Source organism: Hypomesus transpacificus, chromosome 10, assembly GCF_021917145.1.
Source record: "Hypomesus transpacificus isolate Combined female chromosome 10, fHypTra1, whole genome shotgun sequence".
NCBI lineage: Eukaryota > Metazoa > Chordata > Actinopteri > Osmeriformes > Osmeridae > Hypomesus > Hypomesus transpacificus.
The window spans coordinates 1,258,374-1,277,534 of record NC_061069.1 but is presented as its reverse complement, the minus strand read 5'-3'; the positions used below and the strand labels follow the sequence as shown (position 1 = coordinate 1,277,534).

The window sequence follows — 19,161 nt, the reverse complement described above, 5'->3', positions numbered from 1 at the left end:
GGACACAGGGTTGGATCGCTTAGATACCTCAGATAGGCCTACGCTGCATGCCACCCACACTCACATGCGTTACAATTCAGGTGGTTTCCCGACATGCTTTCACAGAAGCTTTTTTATCAATGGATCATATTCTCAATAGTGCTTTTCTTTCTTTTTTCACTGTCGCTTTCGTATGATTAGTCTTAATGCCAGTAAGTGAACGTTTTTATCCCCACCTCACGTCTGGAAAAACATTACACATAGACTATTGTAGGTCTGTATTTATGAGTAACGTTCCCTCTTATATTCTGTTCAGTTTCACTGCAGTACTCTGAACACACCAAATACAATTTACAAACACATAAGAAGCAACCTCTCTCGTGCGTGCCCGCGAGCGCTCACGCACTGACACGCGCACAGACACACACACACACGCATCGAAACCGTCAATGTAAGCCTACATCTGACGATACACTGCCATCAGGGCCGGCCCAAGCCGTTATGGGGCCTTAAGCAGAATAGATTTTGGGGCCCCTCCGAATTTCTATAATTATAATGTAAAAATTATATAGATTATGTTACTGGTCCATTAACATAATATATATAATTTTTACATGAAGCTGTCATTTCATGTGCTCTTGCGGACCCTCTGGTGGCCACGGGGGCCCTAAGCAGCCGCTAAGCAGCAGTCATGCCTTTCGTCTGGTCTTCATCGAGTGACGGATTGAGTGTAGGCTACTACTGCTCTGCAATTGACTAGGAATACTTCAAACTTCGCGTTATCCTGGCTCGCTTGGTCTTCATCGATTGAGTCTACTACTCTGCAATTGACTAGTAGTACTTAAAACTTCTTAGTTATCCTGGCTATATATACTTCGAGTTATCCTGGCTCGCTTTAAAAAAATTCACTGCAGCGACTATCCCGGAAATAACTCAGCAAGGCAAATGTAAACGTTCAGGTTTTATATTCAACGTATTCAGTTGTTCAGTTATTCATTTTCATTTTCAGTTATTTCACTGTGGTCATAAAAACATGTTGTATTTTAAAACAATTAAGGACGTAGCCTACACATTTTCAGAGTGCAGCTTGTGGTCAGTTGTTTTAGTTTTTTGCTTTCCGATCCGAATTTCACTTTCCGATTCAGTTCTGCTTTGCGATGGATAGTTTAACATAACAAAGTTGTTTCATGTAGTAACGTAGTGTTTACTTTAATTCCACTTTGTATGTGCAAATACATTTTCAGATATTTCTATTACACCTATACTGTGTTGGGTATGGCTACTTCCTTGGATTCCATTCGTATGCAATCCTCCGACCTTATTAAAAAAGAGCACCTGGACTACGGCGGCTTCGGACAAGTTCACCTATGCTATCACAAAACTTTGGGCCAGGTGGTACTGAAGACGGTGTACACAGGACCACCGCGCAATGAGTAAGTCCTAGGGGCTTTCCACTATAAGATACTGCTTAACTGCACTTTCAGGCTAATGCAACACGTCATAAAGCCAACAGTTTCTCAGTATACACACCAAAGACTATTGAATACCTGAACAGATCCATGTTTTTTGTTACTCACATGACCCATTCGGTAGGCTCATGCAGTGGCAGTTTGTGCATCCCTGTGCTTGTCGATCAAAATAAAAATCCATTCCACAATGTCTGGTTGCTTCACCTAGAGCAAAATTCAGTAAGAAGTGTTTGCTGGAAGAGGGAAGCCTGATGACCAAACTGAACCACGAGCGTGTGGTCAAGCTGCTCGGAGTGATCCTGGATGATGGGGATTACTCCCTGGTGCTGGAGCTCATCCCCAAGGGGAACTTGCAGGCCATGTTGGACCAGGTGAGACCCTCAGATGCACCGATTGAACCGCGTGGGGCTGCAGTGGTTGGCATGACCGGACGAGACACTTCACTACTCCAACCGAGACCAGCTCACATATTTCTTTTGACTTCTGTCTCTCCTGTCCCGCCTTCCAGGTTCAAGTTCCCATGTCCATTAAGGGCCGCATCATTCTGGAGATCCTGGAGGGCATGGAGTATTTGTCAAGGAACCACGTCATACACAAGGATTTGAAACCTGAGAACATATTGGTGGACAGAGACTTTCACATTAAGGTACAATAAACCAGATGTTTTACTATTACATATGTATCACCGTCGCTTTGACAACCGTCCAAGTGCCCGGTTAAAACAGTCCCAACTTCCATTCCATTTGCACTGACACGAGAGTGGGTTCGGGTGCCTGTGACGGATTGTACACACGACATACAGTACATCCACATACATGTGTGTTGCCAGATTGCAGACCTGGGCTTGGCCACTTGCCAGACTTGGAGCAGGTTGACCAAGGAGGAGTCTCGCCGGCAGAGCCGCACCAAGCCCTCAGCTGGAGTCAGGGCCGCCGGCACCCTGTGCTACATGGCCCCCGAGCACCTGGAGAGCGTGCACACGCCGTCCACCGAGAGGTCGGACGTGTACAGCTTCAGCATCGTCATCTGGGTCATCCTCACCCGCCAGGAGCCCTACGAGAGTGAGTGACGCAGGGAACTCACTCGAGTGAGGGGGGGAGGGGGGGGGGGAGGAGGCGGGTTTGTTTTGGCGACATTTCTCCTCCATGTATTCCCTCTCGGTAAGGAAAAAACCACTTGGGTCTATCTTGGCCTCGTTTGGTTTCGCGGGCTCGATAGCTGTTCTCTGACGGGGGTGCCGGGTCAATGCCGATGTTCATAGATGCCAGGAGTGAGGACCAGATCTGCCAGTGCGTCCGGCGGGGTGACCGCCCCGACGAGGGTTTCATTCCACCCGACACCCTCCCCGAGATGACAGATCTGATGAGGAGAGGCTGGAGTCAGGATCCACGGGACAGGCCGACGTTTAAAGGTATGCATGCATGTGCGAGTGTGTGTGTGTTTGTTTCAACGGCTTGCCAACCATACTGTGAAGGGAACATGATTTTCAAGGCGGCTGAGGCATGTTGTGTTGTGAAGTGTCTGTTCCGGCCGGGTGATTGTTGCTGTAAGTCAGATGACTGGCCTAATTTCATTACTCTGTTTCTCGCTCACATACACTTTCTTGTTATCTTTCTTTTCCTCTCTCTCTCTCTCTCTCTCACTGTCTCTCTCTCTCTCACTGTCTCTCCCTCTCTCTCCCTCTCTCTCCCTCTCTCTCTCTCACTGTCTCTCCCTCTCTCTCCCTCTCTCTCTCTCACTGTCTCTCTCTCTCTCTCTCTCTCTCTCTCTCTCCCTCTCTCTCTCATACTGTCTCTCTCTCCCTCTCCCTCTCTCTCTCCCTCTCCCTCTCCCTCTCTCTCTCATACTCTCTCTCTCTCTCTCTCTCTCTCTCTCTCTCTCTCTCTCTCTCTCTCTCTCTCTCTCTCTCTCTCTCTCTCACTTGGACTATCCTTCTTCCCAGAGGGATACACATCCTTCCTACCAGTCTACCGAGAGAAGCTGGAGCCTGATGTAGAAATAGATTCTTTGGCTCTAAGGGCAAGTTTCATCTGATTTCAGTATCGGAAACAAGTCAAAAATAGAACCCAGCAGCACCTCCGACAGTCACAATGTGTTTGCAATCCAAGAGTGTAGATAATGCAGTTATTTCATGCGGACAACATGTATTCAGGCTACATTTCGACTGTCATGTGACTTCCATGTAGGAGTCGTACGAAGGGCCTGAGGATCTCCTTGAGATGATGAAGTCCTTCTCGTTGCCTCCAGACAGTGTGACGGCAGCAGGTGAGGGCAGTAGGCAGCTCTGTTCCCTCTACACCAACACCCTCCTTCTCACTAGGATGGCATGGTATATCAGTGGCCATATCAATATCTGACCATATTAACCTAAAACACCCACTGCATCAATCCCATGTGGAGTGTAATGCTGGTGTAATCGTTTTCTTTTTGGAAGGCCAATATACTGTATATAGAACAAACTCTCTTCATTTCGAAACTGTATTGATCTATTGTGGCGGACTTTAAAGGGATACAGACTAAAAGTCCGCGTCATTTTGCACTCAAATTCCAAATTAAGGCAAGTTTCTTTTCTGTATTTTTCAATATAATTTAGTTTACAGTATATTATACGTGTAGTAGCCCAATGAACAATATAACTTTGTTTCAATTTGTGTTTTACAATCCTTACCCCCCCCCCCCCCCCCCCCCACACACACACACCTAAAAATACATATCCGGATTGGTGTTACTTGCAAGTAAATATCAGGTTAAAATATTCAATGACTCATTCGTGTAAGGTTGTTCAAATTGAACGTTCTTATTTCCTACTCACCTCTTCAGCTGACTTCAGGGGGTTGAGTGGAGCAGCATGCTGTGCCGCCCAGTACGTGTTGATCACCTCCCATGTGTTGTGTTCATGTAGACCTGCCGGGCCGCTTGATGAGCTCAGACGTCAGGTCCCCAGTGGAGGCCAGCATCGAGGACCTCAAAGAGTTCTCCCTCCAGACCGACGCCAGGACCCCCAGCCTCACCAGCCCTCCCTTCAGCCCTGGCCAGGTGGGAGAATGGCCCCAGAAGAGGGCCAACTGGGGAACAGACCAGCCGGACTCCAGCCCGCTGTCTCCCGCCGGCTACGCCCCAGCCACGCCCCCTCAGAGGCTGATGTCCCAGGAGCACCCAGATCGGGGCTGGCATTGTCCAGGCTCCACTGTCCATTCGTGGGGCAAAGCCGAGCCTGTCCAGCCCAACAGCCAGGAGGAGCCATCCCCTCACCCTGTCTTTCCTTCCTCCAGACTCTACAGCAGTCTACTGTCCAATCCCACCCCAGAGCCCTTCAGCAACCCCTGCCAGTACAACTCACAGCATTCCTGGCCCCTTGAGAACCAGAACTCCGGCAAGAGTGCACCCTTACTCGATACAGGTATGGATGAAGGAAGGGCCGTGACCACGATGACACTCCACAGGCTCATCAGCCAATAGGAAGGCCATCTCCATGACTAAGACTGTGTTGTGCACATGTGTGTGTGTTTTAGGAAGCATGTACATCAACAACGCCAGTTGTATCCAGATTGGCAACAACAACAGTCTAAAGACCCACAGTCCTGCAAGCTTACAGTCCAACGGCAGTACCACCTTGTTTCTCAAAGAAGCCATTCAGAAGTACGGTAAGTCTGCTGCCACACTTCCTCCAAATAGTTCCATAAAGGAACTTTGGACCGGATGATCATAACTAGTCATATCTGATGGCCGCTTATATAGAGGATGAATAATCCCATGGGTCAGAGTACTGTTTCCCCACAGCCTTGTTCAGAGCACAAAAATAGTCAACAGTCAAACGTTTGGCCCCCGTCTTTGACATGCCGTCGAAAATGCACCATCATCTCAGCCCTGTCTTCAGTGAAAAGTAGATGGCGCGTGGGCCCCCGCAGGGTCTGCACAGTAGTCCGTGTGGAACTAGGGTGACTGACGGCTCGATCCGTCCCCCCCCCCCCCCCCCCCCCCCCCCCCCCCCCAGAGGACCACGCAGTGACGGAGAAGCACCTGGACCTGCTGAGAGACCACATCGGGGCCAAGTGGAAGCAGTGCGCCCGGCGCCTGGGCCTGAGCGACGTGGAGCTGGAGGAAATTGACCACGACTACGACCGCGACGGCCTGTCGGAGAAGGTGCACCAGATGCTGGTCCGCTGGTCGATGAAGGAGGGCAGCGTGGGCTGCACGCTGGGACGCCTCTGCAAGGCCCTGGACAACATCGTCAAGGTGGATCTGCTGCAGAGGCTGGTGGACGTGTGCACCAGCGAGCCCTAGATAGGAGAGGGAGGCTGGTCCAGGCCAGCGGATAGCCCAGGTAAGGGGCTAGCCGGGGTCTGAGAACTCCCTCTGTGATCTTTTGACTGCCTTCTCGTTGTCGTGTTTTGCTCTTCGACAATGTTGGGAAAAATATAGTATACCGTATGTATGTGGCTCCAGCAGGTTAATGAAATTATCAAAACTTTATTATCTTACTTTTTCCATGTCTGACCATTTTACATTACAGTGAGCCTAACCGGGAAAGGTGCTGAAAACAGGGCTTTATCAAAAATAATAATTTCCCTCACTGATAGGTATTCGTCCTGTGCTTCTATGTTGTCTTTGGACAGGAAATCGCCCAGAGACTATGTTATACATGGAACAGACTGGAGTTATGCTTATTGTGCAAACAATGACAATGTTTGATTGTCTTTTGAGAATTCCAAATCTTGTTGATGTTGTTTGACCTTGTGGAGGGAAAGTGGATTCTACAATTTCCACGTTATCCTCTCTTAGGGAGCAGATGGCTGAGCGGTGAGGGAGTCGGGCTAGTAATCAGAAGGTTGCCGGATCGATTCCCCGCCGCGCCACATGATGTTGTGTCCTTGGGCAAGGCACTTCACCCTACTTGCCTCGGGGAATGTCCCTGTACTTACTGTAAGTCGCTCTGGATAAGAGCGTCTGCCAAATGACTAAATGTAAATGTTACAGGTGGCATCAATGGTGTTTCATAGAATTGGCACAAAATGCGGTATATCCGGCTTAGTGTAATAAGTCAACAAAAAAAGGTGAACAATATATTGTTGCTGTGTCCTTATTTCTCCTTTGGGGGGCAGCAAATGTCTATGTTTTTTTGCTGTCATTTTCATTCTATTATCAGAAGTTTTCTATTGGACTTAGTTTCATCAAAGAGCTCCAGATAGTTTTCCCTGTAGCTTCAAAATTGAAATAGTTTCTTCCATGCATGATATTTGTTCCAGTGTATAGAACAAAAGAAACACAAATGTGTAAGAATTTAGAAGCAATTGCCTGTTTGACAGATAAAGTATCCTATTAATGGGCCTCTATCATTGAAACCACTGTCTCGAGGCCAAACATAATTAATTGTCACAGTGTGGAAGTGATGAATCCTAGCACTTAGACACATGCACCGTTATCTCATTGGCTTCCTATGCATACTATAACAATGTTATGAATTTGACATGATTGGATGTTTATTTGCATGTTCTTTGTGTGTGTGTGTGTGCGCGCGTGTGTGTGTGTGTGCAGTATGTAAAATGAGAGAAGGGCTCAGAAGCTTTTGACTACAGGCATTTTTTATTAAAGTTGTCAGATAAATAAGTTGCTGTGTGTTGCTTTAGTTATACATTTTCTATGACTTTTATGTCGCCAACTAGTAACACTTTAGTCGTCGGAATAACAGAACAGACAATTGTGCTTGAACTGTTTTGAAATGTCGAGTGAATCGGTTAGAACTGAAAAGAACTGCATTTTTTAATTGGGGCGGGGTATTCTTTTTCTTTAGGATTTCAGTCTTCTTCTCCATGTCCCCTTTAAACGTGAGCGTAGAGAGGAAACATCCCTGAGTTGCTTTGAATCTTTGATACAAGTCCCTGCATCAGCAACATCTCTACGGGCTCTACCCCAAAACACTTACACTGTTCTTCATATCTCAATCTATAACGGGCGTTGAATATTTTTATTTTAATTGCATGTTGTAAAGATTCAGGAAAATATCAGAGAGATTCCAGGCATACATTTTTAAAGACACCGATTCCTGTTTCATGTCAGCGTTAGCATCATCTTAAAAATTGGTATCAGAACCTAGTGGTGGCTTTATTAATCCTGTTTCAAAACACGAGAAAATGAATCACAGCGTGGTGGGAATAATTTATGATCAGATAGGGAATGCCGATGTGGATGAAAGTGTTTCATTCCAACAATTAGCATTTCCTATCAGATTTTAAGAACGTGTTCATGTCAGTGCCTGATTGCTCAATATATTCAGTGTGATTAGGAAGGTTTGTTTGCTTCACTAACACAAACAATCCATTTCACATCATTAAGTACCCAAACAGAAAGCTTGTAATTACATGAATTATTGAAACAACAGTTTTCAATACAAATATCCAGTACGGCAGCAAAACTACAGAGTCAATTAAGATTATCTATGGAGACAGAATGACTCAATGGCTTTCAGAGACCGGCCTGACAGACAAGATGTGTTTAAAGTGACAAGGAACAACCCATGCCAATGATTTTCCATGCATATTTTACAGTGTTTCATACACAGAACAGTTCACAAATGAATAATACCAGACAACACAAATCAATTTCTTCCACCTCTTAGATCTCAACTATCTACAGTACAGCTGCTACAGTTTGAATTTGATATTTACCCCGATATCTCTGTGTTGCCCATTTATACAGTCTACTTATGTTGTGTTCCATAGCTCTGGAGAAAATTGGAAAAAACATTCAGTATCTAACTTTTTTGGACAAGTACTTTGGTAGTAATTCTGTCTTTGTTTTTACTCCGACGTCTTGATCTTGAACCAACTCATTATTCCACAATGTTGTAACGCCAGAGCTTTCTGCAGCTGGTAATTAGCTGCTGCGCTCGGCATCCCCAGAATATTAGGACCATCGGCTGCACCTGTGTCTCACTGAGGGTTTTAGTATTTAAGTGTCTGTTGGTGTATTGTCCGGTGCAAAGTCTTGTTCTCGTTTCTAGTTCAGTCTGAGCCTTGTTCAAATCTGTGTTCTGTTCCTGACCTTGGATAGTTTTCCTATTTTTCATTTTGGATCACCTGTATTGCCCTGTCTACCCGTGTACCGATCGTTGCCTGTCCAACCATTCTAATTAAATCTGTGCTCTGCGCTTGGACCCAACCCCGTCTGGTATTCCTTACAAATGTGCACAACCATGTATTTCTATCCTGTAGCATTAAACCATCCCGTTTATAGTATATACTATTTAGTGTCTATATACTGTCTATACTAGCTTGTACCTTTTCACCAAATGTAAACAATAATTGAATTGGGATTACAGTGCTTCAAGGGAGTTGCTGTTCAACTGTCATCTTCAACAATTGATATTGCTATAGCGATTGGCCCAGAGTTGTCCCATGTGACCTGACGAGGAGTTATGTGTCACAGCCTGACTCCCCACCCTGTCAAAAGAAGGCTGAGAATAGGTGTGTTCGACTTCATGCAGCACCGGCGAAGCTGAGAATGCCATTGGCTGCTTCAAGTCAGCCGGGCTGCAGGCGGCTGCAGGCGGCTGCAGGCGGCTGCAGGCGACGCCGGCGCTGCATGAAGTCGAACGCACCTAACGTCTGTGTGTTTGTGTCTGTATGGTTCCCCACTGGCTCAAGACCCTGGGATTCCCTGAGGTGAAGCTCAGGTTTTACTAAGTCATTTCCAGTAATGAGTCACTGGTTATATACATTATAAATAAATACATATCTGGAATGAATAGAATAAATATTACACCATAAAAAATATTTTAAAAAATGCTTTCAGTGATGTCAAAAATAGAACTAAAAAAGCGAATGTATAGCATTACTAAGGCCAAGCTATCTTGGCTTGTCCTGGCACCATCTCCAAACTGATCTGGAGCTTGTCGATCTCAGAAGTCCTTTTGCCACGCATAGTGGCGCACAGCGACTTCTTCTGACAGTCTCGCTGCAGTGGTTTCTGCCCAGCCTGCCTCGGAGGCCGGGGGCTGTCCAGGGCCGTCTGGTCCTGGGGGGGGAGGACGTTCCCCAGCGGGCTGGCACCGCAGCACACCCTGGGGTAGTGCCTGAAGCACTCGAAAGCGTCGGCACACTTGTTGCAGGGCACGCAGCCTTTCGAGCCAGCCAGGGCAGCGTGGGCGTAGTCGGTGGAGCAAGACTGGCCCGAGCGAAGGCCCAGTGTCCGGAGGCTGAGACGCACCACGGGCTTGGAGGGGCACACCCTCTCAGGGCCCTGGGAGCAGAAGCAGCGCCGCATGCACGCCCGCCGGAGACTCCCCAGGTCCCGGCACATCACCCGGCGGAAGTTGGGTCTGAGCAAGAGGTAGACGATGGGGTTGTAGATGGTGGAGGACTTGGCAAACATGGCGGGGATGGCGAACGCCAGGGGCGGGATGTTCTCGATGTGGCCAAACGCCGCCCACATGGACACGACGGCGTAGGGGCTCCACGCGGCAAAGAAGCCGATGCACACGGCCACGCTGAGCTGGGGGAGGGTTACCAGGAGGAGAGGGAAGAAATGTTGTTACAGTACCCATCAGTAATCACTGACAACCAGATCTACCTCAATGGTCTAACTGCTGTCAACTGCTCAACTTCGCTAAAAAAAGGCCAACCATAACAGGCTTTTTGAAATGATTGAAAGAGAACGTTGAAGTACTTTTAGTATCGAGTGAGGTGAGGCCAACAGCGAGAAAAAGGTACGTTGCAGGCAAAGCATCTTCAAATGGATTGGTTGGGGAAGGGCGGGGGGGGGGGGGGGGGGGGGGGTCCTGAAAGCCATGTAGAAGGGGACAATAACCGCCAAGCAGCCCTGGCTCCTGGCTCCTCATCTATCACAATGTATTCTGGAGACGAGAGCCAATTCCTGCTAATGAGAAGCTCCATCACTGGGAGGAGATCTATTGAGGTCATTGCCAATCTCGCAGAGAGAGAGCGAGAGAGAGAGAGAGAGAGAGAGAGAGAGAGAGAGAGAGAGAGAGAGAGAGAGAGAGAGAGAGAGAGAAAGAGAGAGAGAGAGAGAGAGTGTGAAAGCTCTGCCGAGATCTCCTGTCTCTAAGGGAGACTTTGCTATTCCGGCCTCCCCTTCTCATTTGGATAACCATTAGATTCCCCTCGAGCACCCTCTTCATTCACTCACTTTGTTTTCAGAGAAATGCATTTATTCTGACCCCTGGACTCCTCCTCGGGATTTATGCAGTGGGGATGGAGTTAGAACGGTTCTGGATGAGTGCCAATAATAATCACAGTTGTCACGGCCCAGGGGGAGGTGGGCTCCTGTTTGATGGGAGGCGTGGCTGGTCGGGGGGGTTGGCCCAGGAGAGCAGATGTTTACGAGCACACATGGTGATGAGGATGAGCATACTGGATGGGCCAGGAGACAGAAAGAGAGGAACGACACAGGGAGAGATGTGGATTGATTCTACTGACATAGCTGTCATTGTTGTAATCCCAGTGGCTGTCAATGAGAGGTTTGGAAACTGGGTTTTGAATTCAGAGAAATGCAATTAGACTGAGGTGTGTGTGTGTGGGTATGGTGGTTGTGGTGGTGTGTGTGTGTGTGTGTGTGTGGGGGGTGGGGAGGGGTCTTCATAACACCATTATGAAGACCAAAAGGAAGGACAGGCAAACGAGAGTGAAATAACAAAAGAGAGAGTGGTAGATTTACTAATGACATGGCAACAAGTAACATACTTTGTCATGATTAAAGCTGGCCCAGTAGCACTTATTGAGGCATTTTGAAACAGGGATTTGAATTCAGAACAACAATACAATACTTGTATTGTCTTGTAGTGTACTTCATTACACTGTATGAAAGAGTGGGTGGGGGAAAGAGAAAACGGGAGTGTAAGAGACCGGATACAGAAGTTTGCTCTGTTTTCCTCACATGCTATAAGCCCACAAGGTCATTGCAATCGATCTCAGGACTCCAGACATGTTGTAGCTCCTAAATTCAAACAGAAAATGGCAGGGCACAGGGCTTTCTCTCATGCTGTCCTCTCCTCTGGAGCAAACGTCCTGTTTTTGGAACTGACTTCCTGCTTTGTCATTGGGAACAACATGGTCAGAGTGTTTAAATCTATTCTCAAATCTATATCTCATCTGTCAGTTTTATGCTTCAAGTTAAGTGGTGGTTCTCCACAGTCCCTAACCCCCTATTCTTTCATCTTTCCCTCCTCCCTTCCCTCCTCAATGAGTATACACGTGATGTGCTTCAGATTGCATTTGCCACGTGCCTAAAAACATGAGAAGGAGTGACATTCTCGCTTGGCCTGACCCGTACCGTCTTACCTTCACGATGATGGTCTGGAGGTTGCTCACGTGCGTTCGCCTGGATACATGCTGCTCTAAGGCCTTCTGGGATGCCCGCACCGTGACCAGGATGCCAGTGTAGGACGCCACAATGACGCAGCAGGGCAGAATATAGCAGAACACAAAGAGCGCCAGGGTGTAGGAGCGAGCCATGGACTGCCGGTTGGACACATGCCAGTCGATGCAGCAGGCGGTCCCGTAGGGCTCGGGTCCGTACGCGCCCCAGCGGGCCAGAGGGGAGCAGGCGAAGAACAGGGCATAGACCCAGGCACAGGCTACCAGCAGGCGGCCGTGAACTGGGTTAAACCGGTTACCTTGACAGATCCCAAATGATTCCATCTCAGGTTTAAGGAGTCGTTTGTGATGGATACATTGTTGTGAACACATCAAATATGTGTGACACGCGTGCCATTGCTTTTGAGAGGTCTGCAGATGAGATTTATTAATGAATTTTAATTTATTTATGAACCTGCTAGGGACTGCAGATGCTAATTAGCCTGTATGGCTGTATCTGGCACATGTACATGGTGGACCCAAGTGCTCATTAATTCATGTGTATTGTGCCTTCTCAAATAACAAATAAACATAAACATTAGGGAATTTCATTCGAGCACCTCTGAAAGAAGAAATGCCTTGGAATTACTCCTTCCTCGAGAGAAACGTGACAATCGCTGGGAGATATGTGTTTGCTGGTAAAGGTTTTCGCTGAAAATGTATGTATTGTGTATACTACGATCACACTGTATGCCTACCTATTCTGTGCAGTGTTTCCCACAGATTAGAAACCTAATTGTGGCGGGGAGGGGTGGGGGTTGTCAGACGGGGGGGGGGGGGGGGGGGGGGGGGGTCGTAATAATTCCTTCGTTAATAATTCTTTACAGTTAATTTGTTAGTAATTTGTTACATTAAATATTAATCCAAAATGATTCACACCTTCACAAAATTAACAACAACTAACATATTATTTCTGCATTATGCATGTAGCAACCCTAGTGCTAAACAACTATTTAACTGGTTGGCTCCATGACGCCGGGTAAGCTAGCTCTTGAGACTTCTCACCAAAAGAACGAAGGGGAAACTTCGAGTACTGTAATTAGCTCTGGATAAGAGCGTCTGCTAAATGACTAAATGTAAATCTGAGTAAGGTACCTCGCGAAAAGTAGCCTCAACTTTTCTCGACTTTTAGCTACGGCACTAATGCTGAAGGCTCGCTGATATAGCTGTCGGTCTTACTAGAACGGCATATGTATGCGTTGTTGTTGCTAACGTGTGCTGACGTTGTGACTGTGCATATGTGAGAAAGACGCATGAGTGACAGAGAGACGGAGGGAGAGCAGGGGAAAGGAAATGCAGCTGAACGAATACGCTGCGTGTTTTAACCTAAATAGCGATAAAAACAAATATTTTACGAAACGCAATGTGTGGCGGCCGGTGTTGATTCTGTGGCGCACCGCCACAAATTAGTCTATGTGTGGGAAACACTGCTGTGCTACAGGCGGATGTCCATTTTTTGAGAGATCGCTGCTGAATATAACATTTGACTGCACCGCTAAAACCAACATCACAAGTGGCCCTAATAGAGCAGAGACAAGTAAGCTTGTCAGCCCTCAAAGCGCATCTGATGTTGGTTAAGTCACAGGGGGATTTTCTTGGCCTTTTGATTTCCCTCCATCAATAAATCAACAATCGACCACTTAAGAGGGTCTCCTTTAGAATCCTGTGTCATTTCCGCAGACACGGCTGGGCTGCGGCTCTTTGAAGACTTACCGTAGTGGGGACAGCAGACTTTCACAAAGCACACCATGCTCAGCAACGTGAGAGTGGTCAGACTACAGAGGCCAAACAGCACACCGCAGAAAGCGTAGATCAAACACACTGTCTTCCCAAACAGCCATCTGAGAGGAGGCGGGAGAGAGAGAGAGAGAGAAAAAATGAGGCAAAAAAAAGAAGACAGGAAGTAAGTCTGTAAGAGGAAGTCAGACACATGGAGCTGCTGCCAACGCATCTCTGACATACAACCAATCATCTAGTTAATTAAAACCGCGATAAGGAGGGAGTTGAAGTCTGGTCCATGCCCCCACCTCTGCTGATGACGGCGAAGCAATGACAACGTTTTATATTAAAGCCTTCGCCAGGCCAACAATCTCAGGTGCCCCTTATCTACAGAGATTAAGGACCAATCGCGTGAGGTACCTGTGGTAGATGCTGGAGGTGATAGCCATGGGGTAGAGGGACAGCGTAAGGCCCATGTCGCTGACGGCCAGGTTAACGATGAAAAACTCTGCAGGCTTCAGCAGGTGTTTCTTCTTGTAGGAGACGTAGAGCAGCATGCTGTTGCCGAGCAGAGAACAGACTCCTGCAAGGAGACAGACAGGGCCTAGCCATCAGCATGTCCTGGACATGCACAAGCCCTGCTGACACAGGTTCTCATGCACAGGCCCTGCTAACACAGGGTCTCTCATGCACAGGCCCTGCTAACACAGGGTCTCATGGGGGATCTTTTTGGCTGGTTTTAATTAGGGCTGTCAAAGTTAACGCGTCGCAATCTCACTTTACGCGACAACAAAAAAATAGTGCCGTTAACGCAGGAGTCTTTTTGACCCTGGGAATCACCTGTCGTCACATGACTTTGACTGCCGACGGTAGCTAAATGATGGAGAGAGGGCTTTTAGATGGCGTTAGCTGTAGCAGCAGTGTTCGCTCTGGTAATATATATGGCAGACAACACTTGCAAAAGAAGCGAGCAGCTGACTGGGTTCAACAAAATAGAAATGGTTTTGTTCAATGTTAAGGTCAATCTGTGTTTGCTTAAGCATCTGAAGTATGTTTGATTTGTATATTATGGAGCAGGATATTGTAGTAGGCTATGAGCCAAATGTCTTAAATGTATTTTATATTCCGGAACAAGTCAAATTTTGTGGATGTTTATTAGACAGCAGTATGGTTAGCGAATAAAACATCCATCTGAACTTGTTATATGGACATTATTGTTCAGTTATGGTTATTTGAAGTTAAGTACACCCTTTTAATGTTATTTCAACAAAAAAAAACATTTATTGGGGTAACCTTTTAACAGATTAAATAGATTGAATAATGTTGCGATTTTTTGCAATTAATCGCGATTAATCATATGAATTAATGCGATTAATCGCGATTACATTTACATTTATTCATTTAGCAGACGCTTTTATCCAAAGCGACTTCCAAGAGAGAGCTTCACAAAGTGCATAGGTCACTGATAATAACAACAAGATAGCCCCACAGCATTGCGGGTAGTCAAAAACAAGAAGTACATATTGTGAACAACCAAAAAATAGTGCTAAAGGGAAGAAACCATAAGAGCATGTAGTTAAACAAGTTAAAAATTACACAACATTAATCTCTAAGTGCAGGTGTACCTGTAGGAAAGCAATAAAAATAGGATTAACTAAAAAAGAATACAACAGTTTAAATCAGCTACCACTAACCAACAAGAGCAACAGTCTAAGCAAGAGTCATTGTGAACCTTGAGGAAACTAGCGTTGGGTTCAGCAAACCATTCCTAAGTACCATTGTACTCCCGGAACAAGTGTGATTAAATTAAATATTGTAATCGCTTGACAGCCCTAGTTTTAAAAACTCAGTTTACAAAACCTACTTGGAACTTTACCCATAAACCACCGGAGGGGGGGGGGGGTTAACATAAAGATCCATGGGTTGTTCAAGAAAATAGTTTTTTTTTTACATTAAAGCAATTTATTCAAAAATGTCTGCGGCTGTTTGCATTTCTTTTATGGTTTTCTATCGCCATACAAATCAATCCATGTTTGACACAACCGGTCTTTTTTCTGTAGTCTTAGTTAGGTAAGAGGGATTCAGCATCAATGTTCTCTAACTCTGAGGTCCACTTCACAGCAGACTTCCTCTCATGGCAGACGCAACTGCACAAAGGCAAGGGAGTCAGGAACACATAGACCAGTGACTGTATGTAAACTATTATCCACATGTGATGGTATTTCCTTTGATCTGGAGAGCTGGGCTATGTCACAGTATCCACGCTTCCTTCGACACAGTAGATCAGAAAACTGTTTCTTAAGGCTTAAGAGGTAAACATCTGTCCACATGCACAATGGTCACACAGTAGCCAAACCGACCTTGCCTTCTCCACTGTCAGATAACCTAGATCGTACTGAACGGATCAATGTGGCATGTTGTCAAGGAGTAGACAAAAACAAATACATTTTTTGTGGAATATGCATTCAAGGAAGGAAGAATCTTCATTTGTCATCTATGGGAAACCCTGGGGACTCTCGTGAACTGCTCAAATCCACGCTAAATGCTTTTTATCCCCCTCTGTGTCTTGCGGCACACATCCTTTTTCACGTACGACTCGCCGCACTTCAGCACGGTCGTACTGTTGCACCTGGGGGAAAAGAAGTGTGGCCGGTTTTTTTCGGCTTCTTTCATCAGAAAGAATGTGGTGCTGGCCTGTATTACATATCAACATGCTTTAGTTCAAAGGCTTTGATGGAGAGCTAGCTAATCTAGTCAGGATTTGCTCAGGATTGGGTCCCTGACGCAGAACTCATCGACAGGAACCCCACAGGGGTCTCCTACTCTCACACAGATGAGACACACACACGTACCCATGCTAAGAATGTGTGTGTATGTGTGTGAGGTTGCCTGTGTTTCTATCGAAAGTATTTGACAAAGGGGTGTTTCGCACCTGCGGTGAGCATGCTTGTTCTGCTTCGATGTTCCCCCAAAGGCAAACACAGAAATGTCAAACACACACACACACATTAGCAATTCTCAACGTGTCCTGTCTGGCATCATGATGTTTGTGGATATGGTTAAGCTGAAGCAGGAAGGGCTTAGGTGAGGGACAGGAAATCCATACTATACCGACAACACTGCCCTCGGGTTCCCATGGGTATATCCCATGGTCATCTCCCCGGCGGTGGCTGTTAGTGTGTGTTATTCATCTCTGAAGAGCTCACTTACCAAACACAGCGTACACTACGGCCACAGTTAGATCTGCCGCAACTGGGATGTTGGAACGGAACGCGATGTCATCAGTGGTCACACCCATCTAAAACCAAGGACACATGATTACAAGTTCCAAATGACTCCTTGTTTACACATTGAATTCAATGGATTTGTCCAACCCCTTTTTGTGAAACCCTGTTTTAAGTATTTCTCTCTTTCCCTCTCTTTCTTGTCTCGTTTCTCTCTTTCCATCTCGCTCTCTCTCTTGCTCCATTTTCCTTGTGTAAGTGTTACATGTCAGCAAGCCAGAGATGTACTACAATCCTATTCGTCCCCAACTCAATAAATACCGTAACAAAAAGGATTTCAAGTTGTATTGTCAACATCAAAATGAGGCAGAGCTTGTAAGTGGCCCGTGGGCATGGTAGGAGGTAGGAGATGAATGCATGCTTGACTCTCTTGCTGCTGGAATATGAGCTAAGAATGGAGAAACAGCATCTGGTTGTGAGGGATGGTAGTGAGGGATGGTAGTGAGGGATGGTAGTGATGGCTGGTAGTGAGGGATAGTAGTGAGGGATGGTAGTGAGGGATGGTAGTGAAGGCTGGTAGTGAGGGCTGGTATTGAGGGATGGTAGTGAGGGATGGTAGTGAGGGATGGTAGTGAGGGATGGTAGTGAGGGATGGTAGTGATGGCTGGTAGTGAGGGATGGTAGTGAGGGATGGTAGTGATGGCTGGTAGTGAGGGATGGTAGTGAGGGCTGGTAGTGAGGGATGGTAGTGAGGGATGGTAGTGATGGCTGGTAGTGAGGGATGGTAGTGAGGGATGGTAGTGAGGGATGGTAGTGAGGGATGGTTGTGAGGGCTGGTTGTGAGGGATGGATTGAGGAGAGAACTTTCATAGAATAATTACTGGTAGTAAAATGGGATCCTATAGGGGTCCCGCATCTATGAATTGGGCTAGGATATGTGTTTCACTCCACAACAGATTTCTAGGTGGATGTGGTCATGTCATTAAAGCCAAGGTACATGCGGACACAAGGTTGTAGCAGAAGCCACTAAGCCCGCGACTTTCTGATTCACGCGCTTTTTCAGACCACATTTTCTTCCTCTGGTGGATTGTGAAGGCAGGGGCCACAGATCAGCTCTTGGAAACCCCAAAATGTTGATTTGATTTTGTTGACAGGAAGAATTAAGTTAACATCAAAATGTAACTGTCTATAGCTGCCAATATATTTGGGGATGAACAGCTAATAATTTACATATATTTAATTACCAGATGCATTTATCCAAAGAGACATAAAAAAAATGCATTTAGTAAGTGCAGATAATCAAGGACTTAAAAGTGCAGCGTTCTTATAGCCCACAGTAATTGCAGCAATTTAGTTAAAAACCCCGGACCTACTAATCTGTAACTAAGATAAAGTAGTAAGGCACTTTATTGTGTAAATATAATTGATCTAATTGAATCATTTTGATTGAGTTATCAATCAAAAACTACTTCATCTCTATTTTTTCATCTTTAATTTCCGTGTCCATTTGACAGTTATGTTTTAGGTGTCTCGACTGGGATTGACTGGAATTGTATTGTAATGTCATTAAATCGAATCGAGTGAAGGCTGGTATTGCCTAATGAACATATTGAAACCATTTAGAATAACCTCACTTACCTTGTCAGTATGTTTTCTTGGATCCAGATGTTCTAGTGCTGGGTTGTTTTTAAAAGTCCAAGGAAGTTGCCTGAGCGTTTGATTAAACTTCGATGATGACTCATCGATTAGCGTGGTTCAGCTGCAGAGTTAAAAAGAAGTTGCAAGAAACAAGAAAGACACGCGGCCAACTGTCAATCGCATCCGATTTAAGTACACGGCTACACGCCCATATGGTCAGGTATCTTTCTACGTGACATGCACCATGATGTTGGAAATTATTCAACAATCATTTCCAGCCAAACATCTCTTTCTTCAGACGCCTGCACTGAGTTAAACTATCAAATTCACCCCATTGAAAATGCTGTTCGCTGATCTCTCTCTCTCGCGCTCTCTCTCGCTCTCTCTCGTTCTCTCTCCCTCTCTCTCTCCCTCTCTCTCTCCGGCTCTCCCTCTCCGGCTCTCCCTCTCCGGCTCTCCCTCTCCGGCTCTCCCTCTCCGGCTCTCCCTCTCCGGCTCTCCCTCTCCGGCTCTCCCTCTCCGACTCTCGCTCGCTCTCGCCCTCGCTCTCGCTCTCGCCCTCGCCCTCGCTCTCGCCCTCGCTCTCGCCCTCGCCCTCGCTCTCGCTCTCGCACTCGCTCTCTCTCTCAAATTTGTGCGCCCGCTCACACACATTTAGCTTACCATTGAGATCAACGCTGCATTGTCTAAATAGCCCTGTTTGATCATCGTCTCTTCTTCTACTGCTTTGTAGCCTACTGCGAATTATCCATATTGAACAGT

The 19,161-nt window shown here is 46.3% G+C and overlaps 2 protein-coding genes across 4 annotated transcripts; one reads left to right on the top strand and one right to left on the bottom strand.

Moving 5' to 3' along the window:
• The first annotated feature begins 643 nt into the window (after positions 1-643).
• ripk1l (receptor (TNFRSF)-interacting serine-threonine kinase 1, like) lies at positions 644-7,055 on the top strand. 3 transcript variants are annotated; one of them, XM_047027250.1, is made up of 12 exons: positions 644-926; positions 1,224-1,412; positions 1,657-1,819; positions 1,957-2,094; positions 2,278-2,509; positions 2,710-2,859; positions 3,391-3,467; positions 3,635-3,713; positions 4,351-4,848; positions 4,961-5,092; positions 5,443-5,772; positions 6,231-6,271. In XM_047027250.1, the coding sequence occupies exons 2-11, from the start codon at positions 1,255-1,257 to the stop codon at positions 5,730-5,732; spliced, it is 1,917 nt and encodes a 638-aa protein (XP_046883206.1). In that variant the 5' UTR covers positions 644-926; positions 1,224-1,254; the 3' UTR covers positions 5,733-5,772; positions 6,231-6,271. The 3 variants fall into 3 exon arrangements, with proteins under 3 accessions (XP_046883206.1, XP_046883205.1, XP_046883207.1); XM_047027249.1 differs by having other exon boundaries at positions 5,443-7,055; XM_047027251.1 differs by lacking the exon at positions 644-926 and adding an exon at positions 933-1,071 and having other exon boundaries at positions 5,443-7,055.
• Positions 7,056-9,033: 1,978 nt separating this feature from the next.
• LOC124472431 (opsin-5-like) lies at positions 9,034-18,789 on the bottom strand. The gene is made up of 6 exons (XM_047027255.1): positions 18,400-18,789; positions 16,748-16,835; positions 13,958-14,120; positions 13,532-13,659; positions 11,744-12,078; positions 9,034-9,938 (listed from the first exon to the last, which is right to left on the bottom strand). The coding sequence occupies exons 2-6, from the start codon at positions 16,833-16,835 to the stop codon at positions 9,282-9,284; spliced, it is 1,371 nt and encodes a 456-aa protein (XP_046883211.1). The 5' UTR covers positions 18,400-18,789; the 3' UTR covers positions 9,034-9,281.
• Between the last annotated feature and the right edge of the window lie 372 nt (positions 18,790-19,161).